General features: G+C 40.3%; 1 protein-coding gene across 1 annotated transcript in view; it reads left to right on the top strand.

The window, feature by feature from the left end:
• The first annotated feature begins 412 nt into the window (after positions 1–412).
• The window catches only part of TOMM70 (translocase of outer mitochondrial membrane 70), a 31,101-nt gene continuing 9,469 nt past the window's right edge, over positions 413–22,044 (top strand). The window contains exons 1-6 of the mRNA XM_065408209.1: positions 413–679; positions 11,144–11,317; positions 12,707–12,833; positions 15,608–15,717; positions 18,281–18,429; positions 19,848–20,055. Of these exons, the coding sequence (XP_065264281.1) occupies positions 413–679; positions 11,144–11,317; positions 12,707–12,833; positions 15,608–15,717; positions 18,281–18,429; positions 19,848–20,055 (1,035 nt within the window). The remainder of the gene's footprint in view (positions 680–11,143; positions 11,318–12,706; positions 12,834–15,607; positions 15,718–18,280; positions 18,430–19,847; positions 20,056–22,044) is intronic.

Below are 22,044 nucleotides of genomic sequence, written 5' to 3'. Positions count from 1 at the left end.
ACTGCATTAGCATCCATGCCCAGCAGCCTGTGCCCTCACCCTGGCCTGGTGCATTAACTGGGGTGGGGAGGATCCGCCTTCCCCTGTAGGCTGCACTCATGCTAGTAGAAGCAGAGCGTTCCCTGCTCTACGCGCTGAACTCCTAGGGGGGAACCACTGCACGTACCCCTCTCCGCCGGCAGGTGGCGCCGACGCGTCTGTGTCTGAGCCTGGGGGAAGGGGCTGGCACTGCACGTACCCCGCTCCGTCGGCAGGTGGCGCCGCCGCCCCTTGTCTGCGGCGAACCCGGCCGCGCGGCGCATGGAAGTGCTTCCCCCTGACCTCTTCCCGGCATGCCGCGGGTTTCCGGTGACCCCTCTCTCTGCTCCCTCCACCCTCCCCCCCGGCTGGCGCTGCGAGCGGAGCGGGGATCATGGCCGCCTCGAAGCCCGTGGAGGCCGCTGCTGCGGCGGGGGGAGGTGGCGGCGGCTCCGGCTCGGGGCTGCCGCGCTGGCAGGTGGCCCTGGCGCTGGGGGCGCCGCTGCTGCTCGGGGCCGGCGCGCTCTACCTGTGGGTCCGGCGGCGGCGCCCGGCGCGTGGGAAGGGGCCGAGCGAGAGGAAGACGCCGGAGGGAAGGGCCAGCCCGGGCCCCGCCGCCCCCCGGGGCAGCCAGCCCGACGGGCCCGGACACGAGGAGATGGTGAGGGGGCGGGGCGGGGGGGCCCGGCCGCGGAGGGGGGGCGTGTCTCGGGTCATCGGGTCCGGGACGGGGTCGCAGCCCCGGTTCTTCCCCCCCCCCCCCCCCCCGGGTTCCGCGGCGCCCAACCCCACGCTGAGTCCCGCGCTCCGCCGAGCAGCCCGGGCAGGGGCAGGGGCGGAGCGAGGAGCCGCCCTGGGAGTTGGTCACGCTCCCGGGACCGGTTTTTACGCTCGTTTTTTTTTTTTTTTTTTTTCCCGGCAGAGCAAAGCGCGTGGCCCGAGGGGGAGAATGGGCGAGTCCGCTTGTCTGTCGGTACCAGCCCAGCCTGACACCTACCCCCGGGGTGGGGGAGCGACTTAGCTTTGCAGTAGCGCTTGAGGTGAAGAGGCTCTGAGCGCAGGGTAGAGAGCTCTCCCATCGGTTTAGACCTTGTCTTCACCAAAGGTTACTTCGGTATAATTTACATGGCTTGGGGGTGTGAATAATCCATACCCCTGAGTGATGTAAGGCCTTGTCCACACTTACCGATGCATTGGCGGTCGATTTAGCAAGACCCGCTAAATCGACCGCCAATCGCTCTCCCCTCGACTCCTGTTTTCCACCAGAAGTGCAAGGGGAGTCGACGGGAGAGCGCCCCTAGTCAACATCGTGTAATGTGGACCCCCACGGTAAGTAGATCTAAGTACGTCTACTTCAGCTACATTATTCATGTAACTGAAGTTGGGTAACTTAGATCGATCTCCCCTCTCCCCGTAGTGTAGACAAGGCCTACGTTACATGACCTAAGTGCTGGTGTAGTCCGCACTATAGCTATCGCAGTGGCAGGAGTTATTAAGCCCTCTCCCATCGTCTCTTAGAGCATCTCCACCACAAATGCTACAACGTCACAGCTGAATCGGGCAGCTGTGCTGCTGTAAGTGCTGTAGTGTAGATGTAGCCACAGTAATTCCTGCCTCTGTGAGAGGCGGTAGTTTTGTCGGTGGGAGAAGCTCTCTCACTGACATAGCACTGTCCACACTGGCATTTAGGTTGGTATAATTTACATTGCTCAGGGGTGTGGATTATTCACAATCCTTAGTGATTTTATACTGTAATTTATACTGAAGGAATTTGAAGTGTGGGCTCCCGCTGATGTCAGTGCGGAGTAACACGCTGAAAGCGGTGGGTTTACACTGGTGCGAGAAGAGAATCGGCACCTTATTTTGGGGGTGGACTGCTGTGTCCAGTCTGGTGTGGTGGCCTTTATGTTCTTGCCATGGGGGTGGAGTGTGAGTGGTTCTGAGACAGACATAGCTAGTCTGCATCATCCTGCCTTAACTTGGCAGTGTTACCTAGTATCAGTGTACAGCTAGCGTTCATGTTTAGTTTATTAACTTAAATGGTCAGCTTTTAGTTTTCAGGACTCCTTCGCTTGTTTAGTTATTCATGTTTCCTTTATTTATTTGGTCCTTTGAGTGGCTTGTTATGAAACACTAATTTGGCTGCTTCTCAGTGCTGATAAATCAGTTTTGAGAAGGAATATGAGTGTGATTGAGAGAATCCCATCATGCAGTATGAATTATCTACAAGTAATTGGATCTGGAAAGACATTAGTGCTCCATAAATGTATCTTGTTTCTAAAACAATAAATATGTACATGCAAATTGTTTCTGAGACTAAGATGCAAAGGGAAATTGTAGCTGTTGGCTCTAGTTTGGGGACTTATATTATTCTGAAGTGCTGGGTAGAATAGACTAGAAATGAGCATAGGATCAGGAGCAAAATCTTATTTTCTTTAAATATGAAGCCAGCATATCTGATCTATAGTCAGTTATTGAGATTTGCATTCAAAGCAGAGATTAAATCTATATGCATGAGTAGGTAGGATCTCCAAACTTACGTTGACTATGTGCAGAATAAACATTGAGAATTTTCAAGTAAATCAGTGAATTGGTTGTGATCTTTTTTTAAACTGCACTTTTTTTTATTTCTCTAGCAAATTCCTGAATTTTTACATTTGAAAATTGACTTATAAATTATAGCAAAATGTAAGATGTGGACTACTTTGTAAGTTTCTTAGTGTTAAATTTTGATTTATTTACATTAGCCATAACTGTTTTTGTTTACATTGTGACTGTTGTAGAGTATTTTCATCATCAAAAGGACTCTCCAGCATCTGACAAAAGGTTTGCACTAGAAAGCTTTGCCACGATAGCTATGTTGGTTGATAGTGTGGGGTGTTCTCCAACATAGTTATGCTGGTAAAAGTACCAGTGTAGATGCAGTTATATCAGTATAAAAGTTCCCCTAGTGTAGATCTTAAGCCTTCATTTAAAAATAAACTATTTCTAACTCGTTGTTATGAAAAAAAATTAAAATATAGACGTTCAAACCAAGACACTATTGCTCTCCTAAGTGTGCAGACAGTGGAAAAACACTTTTGAGTTGCCCTATCATCTCAATGGGTGGTTAAACCCATTCTTAGATTTTAGTTAAATGACAGCTATTTCACTGCTGACCACTTTAGCAGAAATGTCAATCTAATTGACAAATGCATTTGGTGCAGTGTTTGTCATAGATCCTTTTGATTACTGATCTGATGATATAATTGACAAATATATTTAGTCATTTAAAGTCTTAGATGTCAAAACTTTAAATGGCAAACCCACTTGATGATGAACACAGATAACATGAATCCAAGTGTTGATGTCTAAAACTGTTTTCAAATCCACTTGTCATCTTAATATGGAGGGCCTACAATGGCTCTGCAGCTATTGTTGTGTTGACTCTTTTACTTGAAGTAGGAGTTAAATCTTTTATGTATGAAAAACATGGGGATTATGGGGATTAGACTAGATGATCCTTGCGGTCCCTTCTAACCCTATGATGATTCTATGAAAATACTGAGCATCTCCCAATTTGCAAGCGTTGGATTCTCTTTAGAATGTCAACCTTTTTTTCAGCTACCTCTGCTAAAGAAATTTCTTACTGCTAGAGCTGTGCAAGTTTTTTTATGTATGTTTGGATCAACTACATGATCCATAGTTCCTTGAAGGGTATCCTTGCAAAGTAATGATTCTGAAAACTGAAACCATTTGGTAAATTTGCAGAAGAGGTAGAGCAATGTTAATCAGATTTGCCCTACCCAGGTACGTGCATAGTCCATCAACACACAGCATGGTGCCAGCAGTAGACTGGGCCGTACTGCTGCTTTTCTGGAATTTCTTCTGAGATCCTGCTGAAAAATAGCTTATGAAGCATAAGATTTTGCTACACTTAACTTGACAGCTATACATATTTTTGTCATAAAATTAACAATATCACTTTCACCTGCAGCCACCACAGTATTTTACTCACTAGCTTCTTGCAGCATTGAATTGTACAGGTTGACTATCACCCATTTGAGGTAGCATAATCTTTTAAAAAGCTTTCAATGTACAGGCCTTTAATTTCACTGAAAAATTAATGATTATTGGAATTATTGTAATGCAGGGGGTCTCAAACTGGGGGTCGGGACCCCTCAGGGGATTGGGAGGTTATTAAATGGGGGGTTCACGAGCTGTCAGCCTCCACCCCAAATCCCACTTTGCCTCCAACATTTATAGGTGTTAAATATATAAAGTGTTTTTAATTTATTAGGGGGGTCACGCTCAGAGGCTTGCTATGTGAAAGGGGTCACAAGTACAAAAGTTTGAGAACCACTGCTGTAATGCCTTGTTCTTGTATCATGGATTTGTCTTTGAAATCAGTCCAGATTTAATCCCAAATGTACAAATTAGAATCTGTACTATATTTATACAGTCGAAATGGGCAATGTATGTTTATGGGTGGCAGAAGCTTGTTGTGTAACTTTATGTGCAATCTAGATCAGTGGTTCTCAACCTGTCCAGACTACTGTACCCCTTTCAAGAGTCTGATTTGTCTTGCGTTCCCTAAATTTCACCTTACTTAAAAACTACTTGCTTACAAAATCAGACATAAAAATAGAAAAGTGTCACAGCACACTATTAGTGAGAAATTGCTTATTTTCTCATTTTTTTACCATATAATTATAAAATAAATCAATTGGAATAAAAAATTGCACACTCATTTCAGTTTATAGTATATAGAGCAGTATAAACAAGTCATTGTCTGTATGAAATTTTAGTTTGTACTGACTTCACTAGTGCTTTTTCTGTAGCCTGTTGTAAAACTAGGCAGATATCTATATGAGTTCATGTACTACCTCTGCATCTTGAGAACCACTGATATAGATCTCATACATTCTTGCGTGTTGCATTCTTTTATATTGCTTTTTTGTTCATTTGAAAACCCACTTATTTTCTGAAGTGCCATCTCACTTGCTTGTAAACCCCTTTACAAGGGCCTGGTGTCTGCCCTGTTTTAGGGCAGGTCTAAACTGGGACTTAAATTGGCCTAGGTACAGCTCTCAGGGGTGTGAAAAATCCACACTCCTGAGAGACATAGCTATGGTGACCTCTGGCATAGACAGTGCTAGGTCAATGGAAGAATTCTTCAGTCAACCTAGCTACCGCCTCTCAGGGAGGTGGAGTACCTTCACCGACGAGAGAATCCCTCTCGTCAGAATAGGTAGAGTCTACACTAAAGTGCTACAGCAGTGCAGCTGCAGCGGTTTAAGTGTTGACATACCCTTATTTAAGCTTAATACTCTTTTGACTACAGGACAAGCCTTTTTAGGGCTTGTCTACACTTAAAACTGCAGCTGCACCATAGTAGTGCTTCAGTGAAGACGCTACCTACACAGACAGGACGGGTTCTCCCGTCGGCGTAGGCAAACCACCTTCCTGAGAGGCAGTAGCTGGTTGACAGGAGGATTTTTCACACCCCTGAGCGACCTAGTTATACCAACTTAATTTCCTAGCATAGACCAGGCTTAGTCTTCCCTGCTGCTTGGCAGTTCCCGTTTCTCCTCAGACACGTTACTTTGAAGATCAGCTAGGTAAGGCTCATACATAAGGAGTTCCGTGTACTATTGCAGTTGTCATTATTTCTCTTTTAGAATCTGTGGTAAATTGGGATGCAGATTAATCAGTAACATAATTGGTCACAAAGTTCAAGATTGCTTTGATTTGGTGCATATTTGGACCATAACATGTTGAAATAGTTAAATTATTTTGTTGCATCAGAACAGCTTCATTCTAGATTCAGTCCTTCTGTTGAACCAATAGTAACTCCAGTCCGTCCAGCCCACCGCGGCTGGGGTCTTTCTGGCTGGACGAGCCAACACGGCCGGGGTTGCTCCGGCCGGCTGGCCACTGGGGTTAACAGTTAAGGTCTGGTTAACAGTAAACCTAATGCTAACCGTTTAACCTTTTACATCCCTAGTCTGCACTCTGTCAGTGTGTTGAAAATAATCCTACAGTTCAAACAACCCTCCTCAATTTTTTTGTTGTGAAGGGGGTGCCATGCTGTGATGCCAGTGCTTGGCTCAAGAATCTTTCCTTTGTATTACTATTAGTACCCAGTAAGTATTTTACCTATGTACTGCCTTTTCATATTCAGACAGTGTAACTATTTTTTGCTTTAGGTTTGTAGAGACCTCTAGAAAAGCTGATCATAATGCTAATTGGGTTGGGGGAGGGGAGAGGAAGGCTTAGTAGTAAGAAGCAACTGTAAAACTAATCTTTCTGGTGTTTCTTTGTGTTTAAACGTAGAGAAGTAAATTATTGTGTTCCATAAAGTTATTCATCAGTGGGAGTGTAATAGCACAGATCACTGGTGGTTCTCTGGCAGCTTATATGTGCTCTGCTAAACCTATCCATGGACAAGTAAATCAAATAAAAACTAAAAATAAAAAGAATTAGATAAACTGTTTAAACAACAACAAAACCCTACATTACACTCTGCAAAAATCAGATCTTTGAAATATCTAGTTCTTCATGCAAGGAAGGTGGTTATTTACCAAAATGAAAGAACACCCTTTAAAGATGTTTCAAGAAGCTGTGAATGCACTTAAAGTTTTGAATTTTGGTATTTTACATCTGTTTCCCCCGTTCTCCTGCAAATTACTGCAAAAAAGTTTATGGCATGGTACAAACCCTGGATCTTTCTATAACATATATTGGTAGTACATGGATTATGAACGTCATTTAGTCTTGTTATAAAGGCTGCTTAGCTGTTCCATAGTTAAGGTTGTGTTAAGATTTGCACATAAAGCACAGAATAAAAATCTTTGCCACATGTAAATAACAATGTATCCAACTTACTGCACTTAGTTTATGAGTAAAGAATTAATTTTCAAGTAAATCTGTGTCACAATTTGAGTTGTTAAAATTTTAAAACAGGTCCTCAGAGTAATTTTTTGTTTAAATAGACCCTGTTTTGGCTTCCTATATGGAGTACATTCCTGATAGATTTTATCCCAGCTTTAAGTGCATATGTTGTTTGTTGTCATGTCTGTTTATTATATTTGCTGCATGTACTTAAATGTCAGCATTAACTATTTTGCCAATCATTTTAATTGACTTCTTTAAGTTTCAGCGTTAACACCCATGTGGGCCGGTTCACATTTCTGAGAAGCAAAATTGTCTCTTCTGGCACTACTGATTTTACTTCTGAATTCCTAGTCCTATTCTTCTTGCCGACCCAGTCCCAGCCTCCTCTCCTCAGGTTTCCCATCTCAGTCTCCTTGTACAGCCAGTCCAAGTCTCTCTCCTCCCCACAGCTCCTCATCCTAGTCTCCTTGTTCAACCAGTTTCAGCCTCCCCATCTCCCTTTAGTTCCCAGTCTCCTTCCACTCTGAAGTCCCAGGCTCACCATATGCCATGTCCCAATCTAGTCCTCTCTTTTCCCCATGGTCTGCCTCGAGTCCCTTCTACAGTCAAATCAGGTGGCTGAACTGTTTCGGCTGAAATTTCATAAATTAATCCTGAAGCAGACATCTGGAATGTAAAATAGATAATTATAAGCAAATGAAAACAGGGTTTTTATAATAGGAAATGGGCAACCTGAATAGGAAGGCAGTGTATCCTGGTAGCTAGAGCACTGGACTGGGACTTGGGAGACTTGGGTTCTGTTTCCAGCTTAGCCACTGGCCTGTTGGATAACCTAGAGCAAGTCATTTCATCTCCCAGTGCCTCAGTTTCTCTATCTGTAAAATGGGAGTAATAATACTGACTTCATTTGTTAAAGCACTTTAAGATTTACTGATCAAAAGCACTATATGAGTTAGGTAGGATTATTATAGGCAATACTACCAGCCATGGACATAGCATATGAAGGATTTTGGGATGAGATACTATTAATGTGTAAGCTATCCTTCCGGTAGTATATGCACATAATTCATTAAAATATGCACTTGTTGGCAAATGTTTCAAATATTAACTTGTAACAATTTAGCTTCTGTATACTTTGTTATAAAGTAGTAAACTCAGTAGACAAATGTAAAGCTGCTCTTAAAGTAGGCTTTTGTCCTAGTAGTTCTGTTTACCCATTTTTATAGACTTAATCTCTATAACCTTTTGAGTTTTTGGGGCGTGTGTGTGTCAGGGAGGACTGCATGCAGAATAAAGTGAAATTTTTAATATTTCTCTTTAGTTTCCCAAAAGCACTTTCCAAAAGTGTACAATAGATTTTATGGTTAAAATTTACAAAACAATTCCTATCACAATTTGTAATAGTAGTACAAAGGGGTATTTTGGACACTTCTACTATTTGTATTGTAGAAGAAATTGTCCAGAGTCAATTTTTATGGGAGTTATAAACCCTATGGAAATAGAACAGGAGTACTTGTGGCACCTTAGAGACTAACAAATTTATTTGAGCGTAAGCTTTCGTGGGCTACATCCCAAAAGCTTATGCTCAAATAAATTTGTTAGTCTCTAAGGTGCCACAAGTACTCCTGTTCTTTTTGCGGATACAGACTAACACGGCTGCTACTCTGAAACCTATGGAAATAAAACTTTGTAACGGGTGCTGTCACAATTCTGTATTACCTCAAATAATTTCTTCTATAATTATGAAGAAACTGGAGTCCTACTTTTTCAAACAGTAATTTAGGAATCCCTGCCAATGTAAAACATCAGACAAGTCATTATTTGGGATCAAGAGATATAACACTGGCATTTTACAGAGTGCAGGCCAAATGACTGTTTAGTCCAATGTATTATATGTCTACTGTCGCCAAAGAGTTTGAAGACAGTGGTCTACTCTTTATTTTCAAGTGTAAAAATAGATTGGTATTATCTTTTGAATGTAATTTTAATAAAATATAAGCCATGCAGAATGGGAAGGTTGTCAAAGTGATTGCACAAAGTGTTTTACTGGGAATAACTCATGGGGGGGGGGAAATCTTCTGTGGAACTGCACACTTTTTCTTTATAACCTATCAAATATATCAAGGCAATTGGAGAGACTTAATTAGAAATCAATACAGAAGTGTTCTGCACGTTGTTAATGGGTCTAAGATAAATGATGATCTCTACAGAGACTAAATGAATGACATTGTTCTGTTTTTGTTACTTTCTTAAGTTTTCTGTGTACTTACAGTAATATTTTTCTATGCCTGTCCGTTTGAACAGTGGTAAAACCTAAAAACAGTTAGTGGGAGTTGCATCTGAAAGGAAGTTCACACTTATATATCAGTAAAAGATTAGTCTGAGGTTCAGTTTAACTTTCAAACTAATCAAACGTGATCATTTTGATATGATGAGAGAGAACTATTTTTTTTACTCTAGCAGAAACATGCTTACGTGTATGCATGTGCCTATAATTAAATATTTACAAAGGTACATCGAAACAGGGTTATGCTGAGACGTAAATCCTCCTTTCACAAACAAAATCAGGAAATTCAAAGTTCTCTTCCTTGCAGTATGAAGGTAAATTAAGGTGACTTGTCAAAGGATCTCAAACCTCATATATCTAGCCAAAAGGATAGGTTTTAAATAAATAAATTGTGATAGTCTTTATGTCTTAACCTATGTTTTTGATTTCACTTATTAATCATTGTGCTCTATCAGTTTGAGATATAGTCAATTTAAAAAAAGTTTAGAGTAGCATCAGGTGCTACAGTTGCCCCAAGGTCTCCATGCCCATTTTTGCAGTTTTACAAATATTTTTTTCCATTACTAAAAATATTTTCATATTGTGAAAGATGCACACAAACAACAAGGGGAACTGACTAGCTTAGACTGTTGCCCATGCATTAAAATGAAAGATGTTTTTCATTTTAGCCTATTAAAGTTGTCTAAGGCCATGTCTACACTGTGTGTGCTACAGCGGCATAGCTAAGCTGCTGTAACCCTTTAGGGTTGACACAGAATATAGCAACGGAAGAGATTTTTCTGCTGTTGTAGGAACTCCACCGCCACATGCAACAGTAGTTAGGTTGACAGAAACAACAACCTAGCTGTATCTACTCCAGGGGCTAGGTTGGCCTAGCTAGGTGCTCAGGGTTGTCAATTTTCAATTGTCAATTCAGCACCCCTGAATGCTGTAACTGTCAACCTAAATTTAAGTGTAGACCAGATCTAAGTATTAATTGTAACAACAGTAGTAGGAGGGGAAAGTCAGCAGTATGGGTTGTTGATACTGTCCTTTTAACTGTAACAAATTCTGGGCTGGTTTCTATCTGGCATATGTGATCTGAGACTGAAAACAAAGACTGGCCTCCACCTCAGGCTCCTTATGAACATGGAATGGCAGGGGCACCTTATTCTGTATTTTGGAGAGATCACATACCTAATTGGCCATGTGGCGTTCTCTCAAAATGTGTGTGATTCAACAGGCAGAGCAGAGCCAGAGGCGGAATATAGTAAGGAAGCAGGCCATCTTGGGAAGGCCATCTCTCTTTCTTCTGCCGTAAACAACAGAGGGTGGTAGGCCAGTTCTCATTTTCAGCCTGAGGTTAGATGAACAGGTCACTTAAAGCTCTCAAGAGGTTAACAGCTTGCCTGGTGTATAAAGCGATTAAACTTTGCTTTCCTAAACAGGTTTTGCTTCTCCTGATCAATAGGACTTTTCACAGCATATTATTTGTCAACATGTGTTTCACACAGCACTAATTCAGCACAGGTGAATGACATGTATGCACTTTAGTAAGGGACAGATTTCCTTCTTGAGCTGTTTTGAGGCTGTTCTATTTTTTCACATTGATGCTATCATTTAAACTACAGAAATAGCTTTTACAAACCAGTCTCCTTGTTTTTTGTAGCTCATAAGTCATGTGGCCTAAACCCCTTCTCTCCCTCCCCCCCCCCCAAAAAAAACCTGCCTAGCTTTATAAAGAAGAAACATGCTGGCTGTTGGTGTGTCAGGAAGTCCATTTAGAAGCTGTTCTGCCATCTTATGTACTTGCAAAAGATAGCTGCGTTATGTCCTGCCTGAAAACCACAAAGAAGGATGTTCAGAGACACAATTGGGAGTCAGCCCCCCACATTTATTTATTACTCACTCTGTAGCTCTTCTTATTTGTACATTGCGGGCGAAGTGTGGCAGACCAGTCACTGTTTTTTTTTTCCTTTTCAGAGCCCTCTTGATAGAGCCCAAGCAGCAAAGAACAAAGGCAACAAGTATTTTAAAGCAGGAAAATATGAGCAAGCCATTCAGTGCTACACAGAGGCCATCAGTTTATGCCCCCCTGAGAAAAACATTGACCTTTCTACTTTCTACCAGAACAGAGCTGCTGCATATGAACAACTGGTATGAAGCTTGAACTTTAAAATGTGTTTGTACTCCAAAAAGTGCTATGTCTTCTTCCTCTGGCCTCCCCAACTCCAGCACATGCCAGAATAGTGCTGCCTTCCTTCTTGCATGTAGAAAGCAGAATCCCATCACCTGTATCCTCAATATTCACTAGCCCCCGACTCATAGACTTTAAGGCCAGAAGGGACCACTGTGATCATCTAATCTGACCTCCTGCACATTGCAGGCCACAGAACCTCACACCCCTCCCCCCCCCCCCCCCGTAATAGACCCATAACCTCTGTCTGAGATACTGAAGTTCTCAAATCATGATTTAAAGACTTCAAGTTAAAGAGAATCCACCATTTACTTTAGTTTAAACCAGCAAGTGACTCGTGCCGCATGCTGCAGAGGAAGACACACAAAAAACCAACCAAAAAACAACAAATCTAGGGTCTTAGCCAGTCTGAGGGGAAATTCCTTCCCGACCCCAAATACTCAAGATCTAATTAAAAGTTAATTTCTATTGACTTGCTCTAGTCTGTTTTATAGGCCTTGGGAGAAGAAGACAAACACTAGTCCTGCTGCTTAAAAACTGGCCTTCTGTATGTGGATGTCAGCTTTGTATTTTAAAGTACCAGATAGAGACTTGGGCTCTGGCAGTTACAAAAGTCTCACATTGAAAACTGAATGAGTTTGGTGTGAAAGCTAGAGAAGGAATAAATATGTTTTTTTTTCTTAACACCACTTGTTTGAGACTGTAATTATAAAGCAGTTTCATTTGAGAAAGACTTTTATGTACCCCAGTGACTGGTTATGGGTGAGTTTCCTCTTTTCTGATTATTTTAAAGCACCAGTGTTGGTTTAATACTGATTTTACATGTGGTAAAGAATGAGATCTCATTTGGGGGTTCTCATTTTTTATAGCATAGACCACACTTTAATAGAGATTCTTGAGGACCACCTCTACTCCTGTGTGCTATTGCATAACATCCCTATGAAGTAACTCCTTCAAAAAGTTAATCTCATGGTATGCTTTTGCTCATGATTTCATCTTTCCTTCCCATCTGTTGTGTCCCTGTGTTCTAGTCCTCTGCTCCTTTGCACAGGCTTTCCTGCCATTTCATTGTCTTCTCCTACATGTGCTGCCTAACTGCCTGGTTCCCTGGAAATTCCTTTCCCATATCCTTTGTCCTCTTCTATTAGTGGCTCCCACAGCTTCTGATCCTACGTGACTAATTGAAAAACATGCAGAAATAGCTGGAAACCAGGAGGAGGAACCAGTGTCATAAGAATTACAGCTATAATCACTTGGCTGGGGCTCTGAAATTGAGAGAAATTAGCTATTATTATAATGCCCTTTGAATGAGTAGTACCTTTTTAACTAGGCTGTTTTTATACCTGCAGCAAAAATGGAAAGAAGTGGCACAAGATTGCACAAAGGCAGTTGAGCTTAATCCTAAATATGTGAAAGCTCTCTTCAGACGTGCAAAGGCGTATGAGAAACTAGATAATAAGAAGGAATGTTTAGAAGGTGGGTACTTTTCTGTGTATGTACTTGAAATGAAGTTAAGTTAATATTTAAGAGAATGAAACTTTGAAGCACATGATATGTGGTGGAATACACAGTAACTCCTTTAAAACTATTAATTCAAAGCTACTATATGTAATTTTTTTTCTTCAGTTAAATTTCTCTATCCTTAGGTGCATCTTTCAATCTATGAGCAATTAATTGGTTTAGATCTGAGAAATTAGTTGGTCTTACTGCAGCTGTTTGTTATGCTCATGTTTCAGTAAACACCCTATGCTTTAAAGAAAGATTCAGCTAAATAAGGGAAAATACACTGTTAATTAAGATGTTAGTCATTCTAATTTCATGCCCTAACAAAAAAATGTTCCTTCCTGTCCGTTCTGGAGGAGCAGAATTAGTTTAGAAACCTATATTCTTTTTGGGGGGCGGGAGAGAAGTGCATTATAATGGTGGGGAAAACATCCCAAAAATAGCTATTAAATTCACTTAAATCCTGTGGTCTGGTGTTCAAAGGGACACCAACAAAAACAAAACTCTTAGTCTACCATTACCTAGAACAACTAAGATCACAAGAAAAGGAAGATAGGAAAGTTTGTTTTTCATTCAAGATCTCTGCCTCAAAACCTTATTGAGAACCCAACCCTTCCTACTGGGGGAATGTTTAAGACATTGGAGGAGGAGAAGGTTAACTGTACACATTCACCCTGAATCTAGCAGACAACTATTACATATTGCTGTTGATTTTGTATCTTTGCTTATCCCTGTATCCCTCTGAAAGGACTGTATTTGCACTCACCTCTTTGATATATTACTGAAAATATGCTTGCATATATAAAGTTGTATAAGTAATTGCAGCAAGTGCCCTTTGTATAAGTTTATTTGGCAAGTGGAGTCGCCCTTCCATACTGGATGGTGTTATGAGCATTTTCCAGAACTCCCACCTCACTCTAAGCAGAGTTTCAAATTGTCTTCAGTTTCAAATGAGGGGCAAGTCTGCTATCATCTTTTAAGTGAGAATACAGTGTTAATTGTCTTCCTCCATGCCATTTAATCAAACCACAATGTAAGTTGGCAAGTCTGTTGAAATGTATTTCCTGAAACTATCTTTTCACTAATTGACAATATTTCAAGTTGTCCCTTTAACACAATTGCTTAGGTCACGTCTGCACTTCATTCCTACTGATGTGTGTTCATGAAAAATGAAATTGTTCTCAATCATACTGATGTTCATCCCCAAATTGGGGATGAAAAACAATGCTATAAATTACTTGGTGGGTGTAGAAAGGAAATCATCAGTTGGTTTCATTAGAGGCTCCTTAAGCTGAGGAAAAAAGGACCTTTAGTTGTTTGTTGCTTTCTTTACTGAGCGAGATGCCTTTCTATTACTTAGGAATAACTATAAAAATAATGGGTTAGTAGAGGACGCTTTCCTTGTAACCATGCAGGATTACAGAAACTACAGTGAGGCCCGGTCTACAGTTACCAGTAGATTGGCGCTGTGGCAGTCGATGCAGCAGGTGTCGATTTAGTGCATCTTCCCTGCTAAATTGATTGCAGAGCGCTCTCTGATTGACTCTGGTAACGTACCACTACGAGAAGAGTAAGGGAAGTTGACAGGAGAGCGCAGCGCAGTGTAGACATGTAACTGGAGTAGCGTAACTTAGGTCGACTTACACAATAGTATAGACAAGCCCTGAGAAAGGCAAGGATGGAAAGCTTGGTTTTTACTACAGGAGTCAAATTGACCCCTACATTGGAAATAGAAGTCCTATTCATTGCAAATTAATAACCTTGAGTGCTGAGTCAATGGGAATGATATTCCAGACTTGTGCTGGTTTGTGGTAGGCATCTTTCCAATATTTCACTGTTCCCCCCCCCCCCAAAAAAAAAAAAAAAGTGAGGGAGCACTTGAGTAGAAGTATAGTAATATGGGAAAACCTGGTCAGTATTGCATGCATATATTGAGGGTTTTTTAAAAAAAAATTGTCACCTCAATTTATCTCCCATCTCTTGAGGAACTGTGGGAAAAGATAATTTTATGTCCAGTTAGTCCTTGTGACTGTATGGGTCCATGCAGGTGTATTAACCTGTCTGCAGGGCAGCATTAGAACAATGATTCTTTTGTCACACTACCCTTAGTGTTGAGGAAGTATCATGCATGGATGGAAGTGGATACAACGTGGACTTAACACTAGCAAGGAGGTAGCACAGTGGTGGGATTTCCTTTTAAACTTGCCCTCTTCCCCAGGCATAGATGAAGGCTGTGCAGTTTGAGTTGGAGCTTGTAAAGAACACTGATCAGATGGGAAGGTGCAGGATACAGGGCAGGAAAGGATAGGAACTTGAAAACGTAGAAAATTAGAGATCTTAGAGAGCAATAAGAGACCTAGTCACCAAACAGGAATTCCATGTTAGCGCTTGTTTCTGTGAACATAGCGGATTACTTTCCCAGATAAGTTTCAAAGTGTTCATACAAACAATGGAAGTTCAGACCTCTAGATATATTGGTTTGAGACTGTTTGGCTGTAGATACAACAAAATTACTTACATCCATCTTCATTAAAGTTCTTTGCAACAAGGAGACGTAGCCTCATGTCTTTTAAAAACAACTTGATATTCTGGAGAACGTAGCAAACTTCATGTGAAGACTTTCAGCCTGCGAATGGGTGATTTTGTTTCCTTGGTAATGACTCATTACGATAGCTGTTTGTGTAGCACTTTAAAGACCACTGCATTTGTAATTACTAACAATCCTGCCTTTGTGTTGTTTTTCCCAGATGTCACTGCGGTCTGTATTTTAGAAGGTTTCCAAAACCAGCAAAGCATGTTGTTAGCTGATAAAGTTCTTAAACTCCTTGGAAAAGAAAAGGCCAAAGAGAAATATAAGGTATGACTGTAATACAAATTTAAAGGTTCTGCTTCCATCTGATACATTGCTTGAATTACAAAAGCACTGATGATGGTTCAGATTCTTTGTCAATGATTATTAATTAGCTACTGTTTTAACCAACTAAAATACTAAAATTGAGATAAGCACTCTGTCATCCTGAGCTGCTGTTTTACTGATGCTGTTCTCCACTGAGCTCTGTTACCACCTTTTATTAAAAAAACAAAAAAACAACAACCTGTAAGAAAGGGGGAATGGATGCTTTTTAACTTCTAGAATACATCGTTTTACACATTGTGGATTTGAGCAAAACAGTTTGGTTTCATCTCAGACAGTAACCCGTACAATTCAGCCTAATTTATCATTATGCACAGGCGACACCCCTGACTAAGCTGGTGTGCAGTCTTAATCGGGGCTTTAATAGAATTAAGGTATAATGGGAACTACTTTAGGGGCTGTCAGTAAGTGTCACCAAAGGCTATTTCTCTGCTGCTGTTCTATCAACCAAATGTGCAGTTAGATGGCAGGCTATCAGTTTAATTATGGTGCTTGTCAAGTTAGGCAAGGCAGTCAACGGTAATTGGAAAGATGAAGAGTGGTTGTGATCAATTGTTCTGTTCTCGATGTAATAATGGACTTAAAAAGTAAAAGGGCATTGGCAAGGTGTTTTGTACACGTTCTTTTTTTTTTTTTAATTTTTTTTAATAAACATAGAAAGTTAGAAACTGAAATCTTTCCATGCTGCCAGGGCAAAATAAGCAGAAAGAGATGGGTCAAGGAAGAGTTTTTGGTTATAAAGTATAAAGAAATGATAGTTTGTTTAAAAACTGAGATGGAGCAGCATGAGGAAAAGGGATGCAGTAGGAAGTATGGCTTTATTATTAAGGTTCTGGACTCTGTCTCACGAGATCTGGGATTGGTTCTCAGATCTATCGCAGATTACCTGCATGACCTTGGGCTAGTCTGTCACTTATTCTTGGCTTCTCTTCCCCATCTGTAAATTGGGGGTGGTAATATCTCAGAAGGGTATTGTGAGTATCACCGTATTCATTATTATAGTAATGGTTGTGAGATGTTTAGATACACCTCTACCCTGATATAACACGAATTCGGATATAACGCGGTAAAGCAGTGCTCCGGGGGGCGGGGCTGCGCACTCCGGCGGATCAAAGCAAGTTCGATATAACGTGGTTTCACGTATAAGGCGGTAAGAGTTTTTGGCTCCCGAGGACAGCGTTATATCGAGGTAGAGGTGTACAAACTGTGATTGTGGAACCATGCCTGTAGCCAGGAGCAAGGGAGTCTGGGAGATGGGGTAGAGGGCCTAGGTAGAGGAGTGAAGACACATCTAAGTCAGATTGCATATTTTGTGGTGTGTTTCAGTGTTGAACACTGGATGAAAGACACATGTCTACAATTTATTTTGGTTAAAGGTTCAGATTTTCCAAGAGTTTCTGTGACTGGGAAGCCAAGATAATAAATAATGTGTAAGTGAATAATCTTGAACAGGGTTATCAGGCTTAGTTCAGAGCTGTCTGAAATGGACAAAGCTATCTTGGGGTATGTCTACACTACAGGATTAATCCGAATTTATATAATTCGAATTTAGGAAACCGATTTTATAAATTCGAATGTATTCGGCCACACTAGGCACCATTAATTCGGTGGTGTGCGTCCAAGCTACCGTAGTAGCATCGATTTCCAGAGCGTTGCATTGTGGGTAGCCAATAACATCTAATTGCCAATAACATCGAATTGCGGCCACACTAACCTTAATTCGGATTAACAATACCGATTTTGACGCTACTCCTCTCGTCGAGGAGGAGTACAGAAATCGAATTAAAGGGCTCTTTAATTCGAATTAAAAGGCTTCGTTGTGTGGACGGGTCAAGCGTTAATTCGAATTAAAGCAGCTAAATCCGAATTAAAGTCGTAGTGTAGACCAGGCCTTGGAAGCTAATTAGGACTTGGAAAATTAAGGCAAGTGCATTGGAATTGTTATATCAGGAAGGGATGAATTGTAACCCTTATGTATTACCCTCACTTTGAACAAGATACTATGTATTGCCATACAGAGGAGCCCATCCCTGGTAATTGTCAGATCAAAGGTAAAATGAGCTACGTCTGAGCAGAGCGCTAGGCTGAGTATGTTCTCTAGCAAGAGAGAGCCTCCATCATAGGGATCAACAAACTTCTCTTGTGGGAGGGACAAGGAGGAGATGTATGTCTACCCAAATGTGTTAAGAGCAAGCAGGGTTAAAGGGATTCCCCGTTTCCTACCTTATGAGAAAATATCCTGTTTCTTCCTTCATTTAATCTTCGCTTTCATTTTCCCTTTTGATGGGAAAATGCGTCTGCCTTTTTAAGGCAGAGTGTTATAGTATGTGAGTACTGATCCAGGCTCACAAGAAATACTCAGTGCAAAAATATATTCTTTCACCCTCAAAAGGAATGGAATAGTCAAGAATGGATTTTTTTCACTAGTAAAACCCATCCACATCTTCATTTACCACCTGATCTCAGTATTTAATACATGAACGTTACATTTTCTGTCCCATTTCAGAACCGTGAACCTTTGATGCCCTCTCCACAGTTCATCAAATCTTACTTCAGCTCTTTCACAGATGACATAATCTCCCAAACTCTGCTTAAGGGTGAGAAATCTGATGAAGATAAGGACAAGGAAGGGGAGGCCTCAGAAGTTAAAGAAAAGTGAGTATGGGGATTGTTGGTAAAACTTGTCGCAGCCTCAGAAACTCTGCACTGTTTTATTTTATATGTATATTATATACATTATATAATGTAGTGTCAGGGTAGGAAATTTTATAATAATAAATGTACCTACAAAATAGGAACTTTTTAAAAGAAAAATGAAATTTTTATTAGATCTGACATATTAGTTCCAGACTTAGAGTAGCTTTGACTCCCCCCTAAATACTAGCTCTCTTAGCATTTTATTTGCGTAGGGAACAGCAGTAATGGTGTGGGTAGCTGGTTCAGTGAGAAGGGACACTGAACATCAACAGAGCTGCAGTAAGGTTTGGTGGATGGGAGGAAGTGGATAGCTGCAACAATGCTGTTGGAGGAAGGGAGACTCTGGATTGGAGGAGCGTTTCCCTTCCTTCCTTTGGTGCTGTCTGTAATAATGCTGGGGGGAGGAGATGGGGAAGAGTGTGCTGTACAAACTAGCACCTTTCATAGCAGCAGCAGCTTTGAACTAAAACAGTGGAGGCCGAAAAACCTAAAGTTTTTAACAAGTTAATAAACACCATTTGATATTGTTCAGAATGGTAATATCTAAAATGTACCTAAATGAAATGCTTGTTTACCAAGAAAAACAAATGCTAAGTACTCCTATTTTGCATATTGAATGTAATGAGGGGTGCTTGCGTACTTTACTGTTTTGCATTAGAGTTATTGTTGGATCACGTCTTCACCCTCAATAAGGAAACTATTGCAAGCAGCATTATGAGCTTCCTAGAGCAAGTTGGGGGAAACTAGTTAATGGATTTTTTTTACTTCTGTGAAAATGTTTTGATTCAAAGGCACACAGTTGAGCAGACACCACTGTTTAAAGTATGATTTTTTCCACCAAATCCTCTTCAAAATATAAAAATTGATGTGTTAATTTAGCTGAGGTTATAAAAATGTTAAAGTTAAAAAGCACTACTGTTAATATTTTATTTCCTGATCTATATCCCCTGCCTACTCTCCCCGGTTTCAGGCAGAGGTTATGATTGCCCTGATGACGTAAGCAGAAGACTTCATAATAGCACTAGGGCCAAACAGAGTCCTAGTTTAAGGACAGTTGTTCCTTGACCAAAGATCATCCCCTGCCAAACTTATCATTTCGAAAGAAGTGGATTTTGAGGGCTGGAATGGATTCTCTTTCCCCCACAGATGTAACTTGCGCATTTTCCTCCAAACTAATTTGTTTACAATGGCCCTCATCCAGGAAACCTTTTAAGCATGTTTGTAACTTTACTCGCGGTGCCAATATCTCTAATTGTTAGAAGTGATAGTGTAGCAAACTTGCTATCTATTGTGATCAAGAAATCTGAATTCCTAGTGAAACATTCACATTGAAATTTTTTTTTATGTATTTTAACTGTTCTACACTTAATTTGCAGCTCTGGATATTTAAAGGCAAAGCAGTATATGGAAGAAGAAAACTATGATAAAATCATCAGCGAGAGCACAAAAGAAATTGACGTTAAAGGCAAATATATGGCAGAAGCTTTGCTGCTGCGAGCCACTTTCTATCTGCTTATTGGCAATGCAAATGCTGCCAAACCTGATCTAGATCAGGTCATCAGTATGGAAGATGCTAATGTAAAGGTAAGAAATCTTAAAACAGTCAGATTTTACTTTGCATGGATTCTACAGAAAAAGTGTGAATGCTTGCAAAACAGTTCAATATTTTCAAATTCCCTGGCAATTTAATGGAAGATGTTTAGCTTTTTTCTAGGGCTGTCGATTAAACGCAGTTAACTCATGCGATTAACTCCAAAAATTAATCATGATTAAAAAATTAATTGCGATTAATCGTAGTTTTAATTGCACTGTTAAACAATAGAATACCAATTGAAATTTATTAAATATTTTTGGCTGTTTTCCTACATTTTCAAATATATTGATTTCAATTACAACACAATATAAAGTGTACAATGCTCACTTTATATTATTATTTTTGATTACAAATATTTGCACTGTAAACATGATAAACAAAAGAAATAGTATTTTTCAATTCACCTCAGAGAAATACTGTAGTGCAACCTCTTTATTGTGAAAGTGCAACTTATAAATGTAGATTTTTTTTTTTGGTTATATAACTGCACTCAGAAACAAAACGGTGTAAAACTTTCGAGCCTACAAATCGACTCAGTTCTACTTCTTTCTCAGCCAATCGCTAAGACAAACAAGTTTGTGTACATTTATGGGAGATAATGGTACACGCTTCTTATTTACAGTGACACCTGAAAGTGAGAACAGGCGTTCGCATGGCACTTTTGTAGCCGGCATTGCAAGGTATTTACGTGCCAGATATGCTAAACATTCATATGCCCCTTCATACTTCAGCCACCGTTCTAGAGGACATGCTTCCTTGCTGATGACCCTCGTTAAAAAATGTGTTAATTACATTTGTGACTGGACTCCTTGGGGGAGAGTTGTATGTCTCCTGCTCTGTGTTTTACCACATTCTGCCATATATTTCATGTTATAACAGTCTCAGATGATGACCCATCAAATGTTGTTCGTTTTAAGAACACTTTCACTGCAGATTTGACAAAACGCAAAGAAGATACCAATGTGAGATTTCTAAAGATAGCTGCAGTACTCGACCCAAGGTTTAAGAATCTGAAGTTCCTTCCAAAATCTGAGAGGGACGAGGTGTGGAGCATGCTTTCAGAAGTCTTAAAAGAGCAACAGTCCCATGCGGAAACTACAGAATCCAAACCACTAAAAAAGAAAATCAGCCTTCTGCTGGTGGCATCTGACTCAGATGATGAAAATGAACATGCGTTGGTCTGCACTGCTTTGGATAGTTATTGAGTAGAACCCATCGTCAGTATGGACGCATGTCTCCTGGAATGGTGGTTGAAGCATGAAGGGACATATGAATCTTTAGCTCACCTGACACGTAAATACCTTGCAACGCCAGCTACAACAGTGCTGTGCAAACACCTGTTCTCACTTTCATTGTAAACAAGAAGCGGGCAGCATTATCTCCTCCACATGTAAACAAACTTGTTTGTCTGAGCGATTGGCTGAACAAGAAGTAGGACTGAGTGGACTTGTAGGCTCTAAAATTTTACATTGTTTTAATTTTGAATACAGTTATTTTTTGTGAATAATTATACACTTGTTAAGTTCAGCTTTCATGATAAAGAGATTGCACTACAGTACTTGTATGAGGGGAATTGAAAATGTTTTGTTTTTTTGTTTTTTACAGTGCAAATATTTGTAATAAAAAATAAATACAAAATGAGCACTGTGCACTTTGTATTCTGTGTTGTAATTGAAATCAATACATTTGAAAATGTGGAAAACATCCAAAAATATTTAAATAAATGGTATTCTGTTATTGTTTAACAGCACGATTCATCGCTATTAATATTTTAAATCGTGCAATGAATTGCGATTAATTTTTTTAATCGTTTGACAGCCCTACTTTTTTTCACCACTTTGCCTAATTATTCCTAGTGTGCTTATTATCAGTGGGTGGATATTTTCATTGCAATGTGATTGGCATGCTTAAGAGTATGTCTACACTGCACGCTTTTTTCGGCAGCTTGTAGATTAATATTCAGGTAGCCTTCCAAGCAC

Source organism: Emys orbicularis, chromosome 1, assembly GCF_028017835.1.
Source record: "Emys orbicularis isolate rEmyOrb1 chromosome 1, rEmyOrb1.hap1, whole genome shotgun sequence".
Lineage (NCBI taxonomy): Eukaryota > Metazoa > Chordata > Testudines > Emydidae > Emys > Emys orbicularis.
Note: the sequence above shows the minus strand (reverse complement) of the source record. Positions and strands in the feature narration are given on the sequence as shown.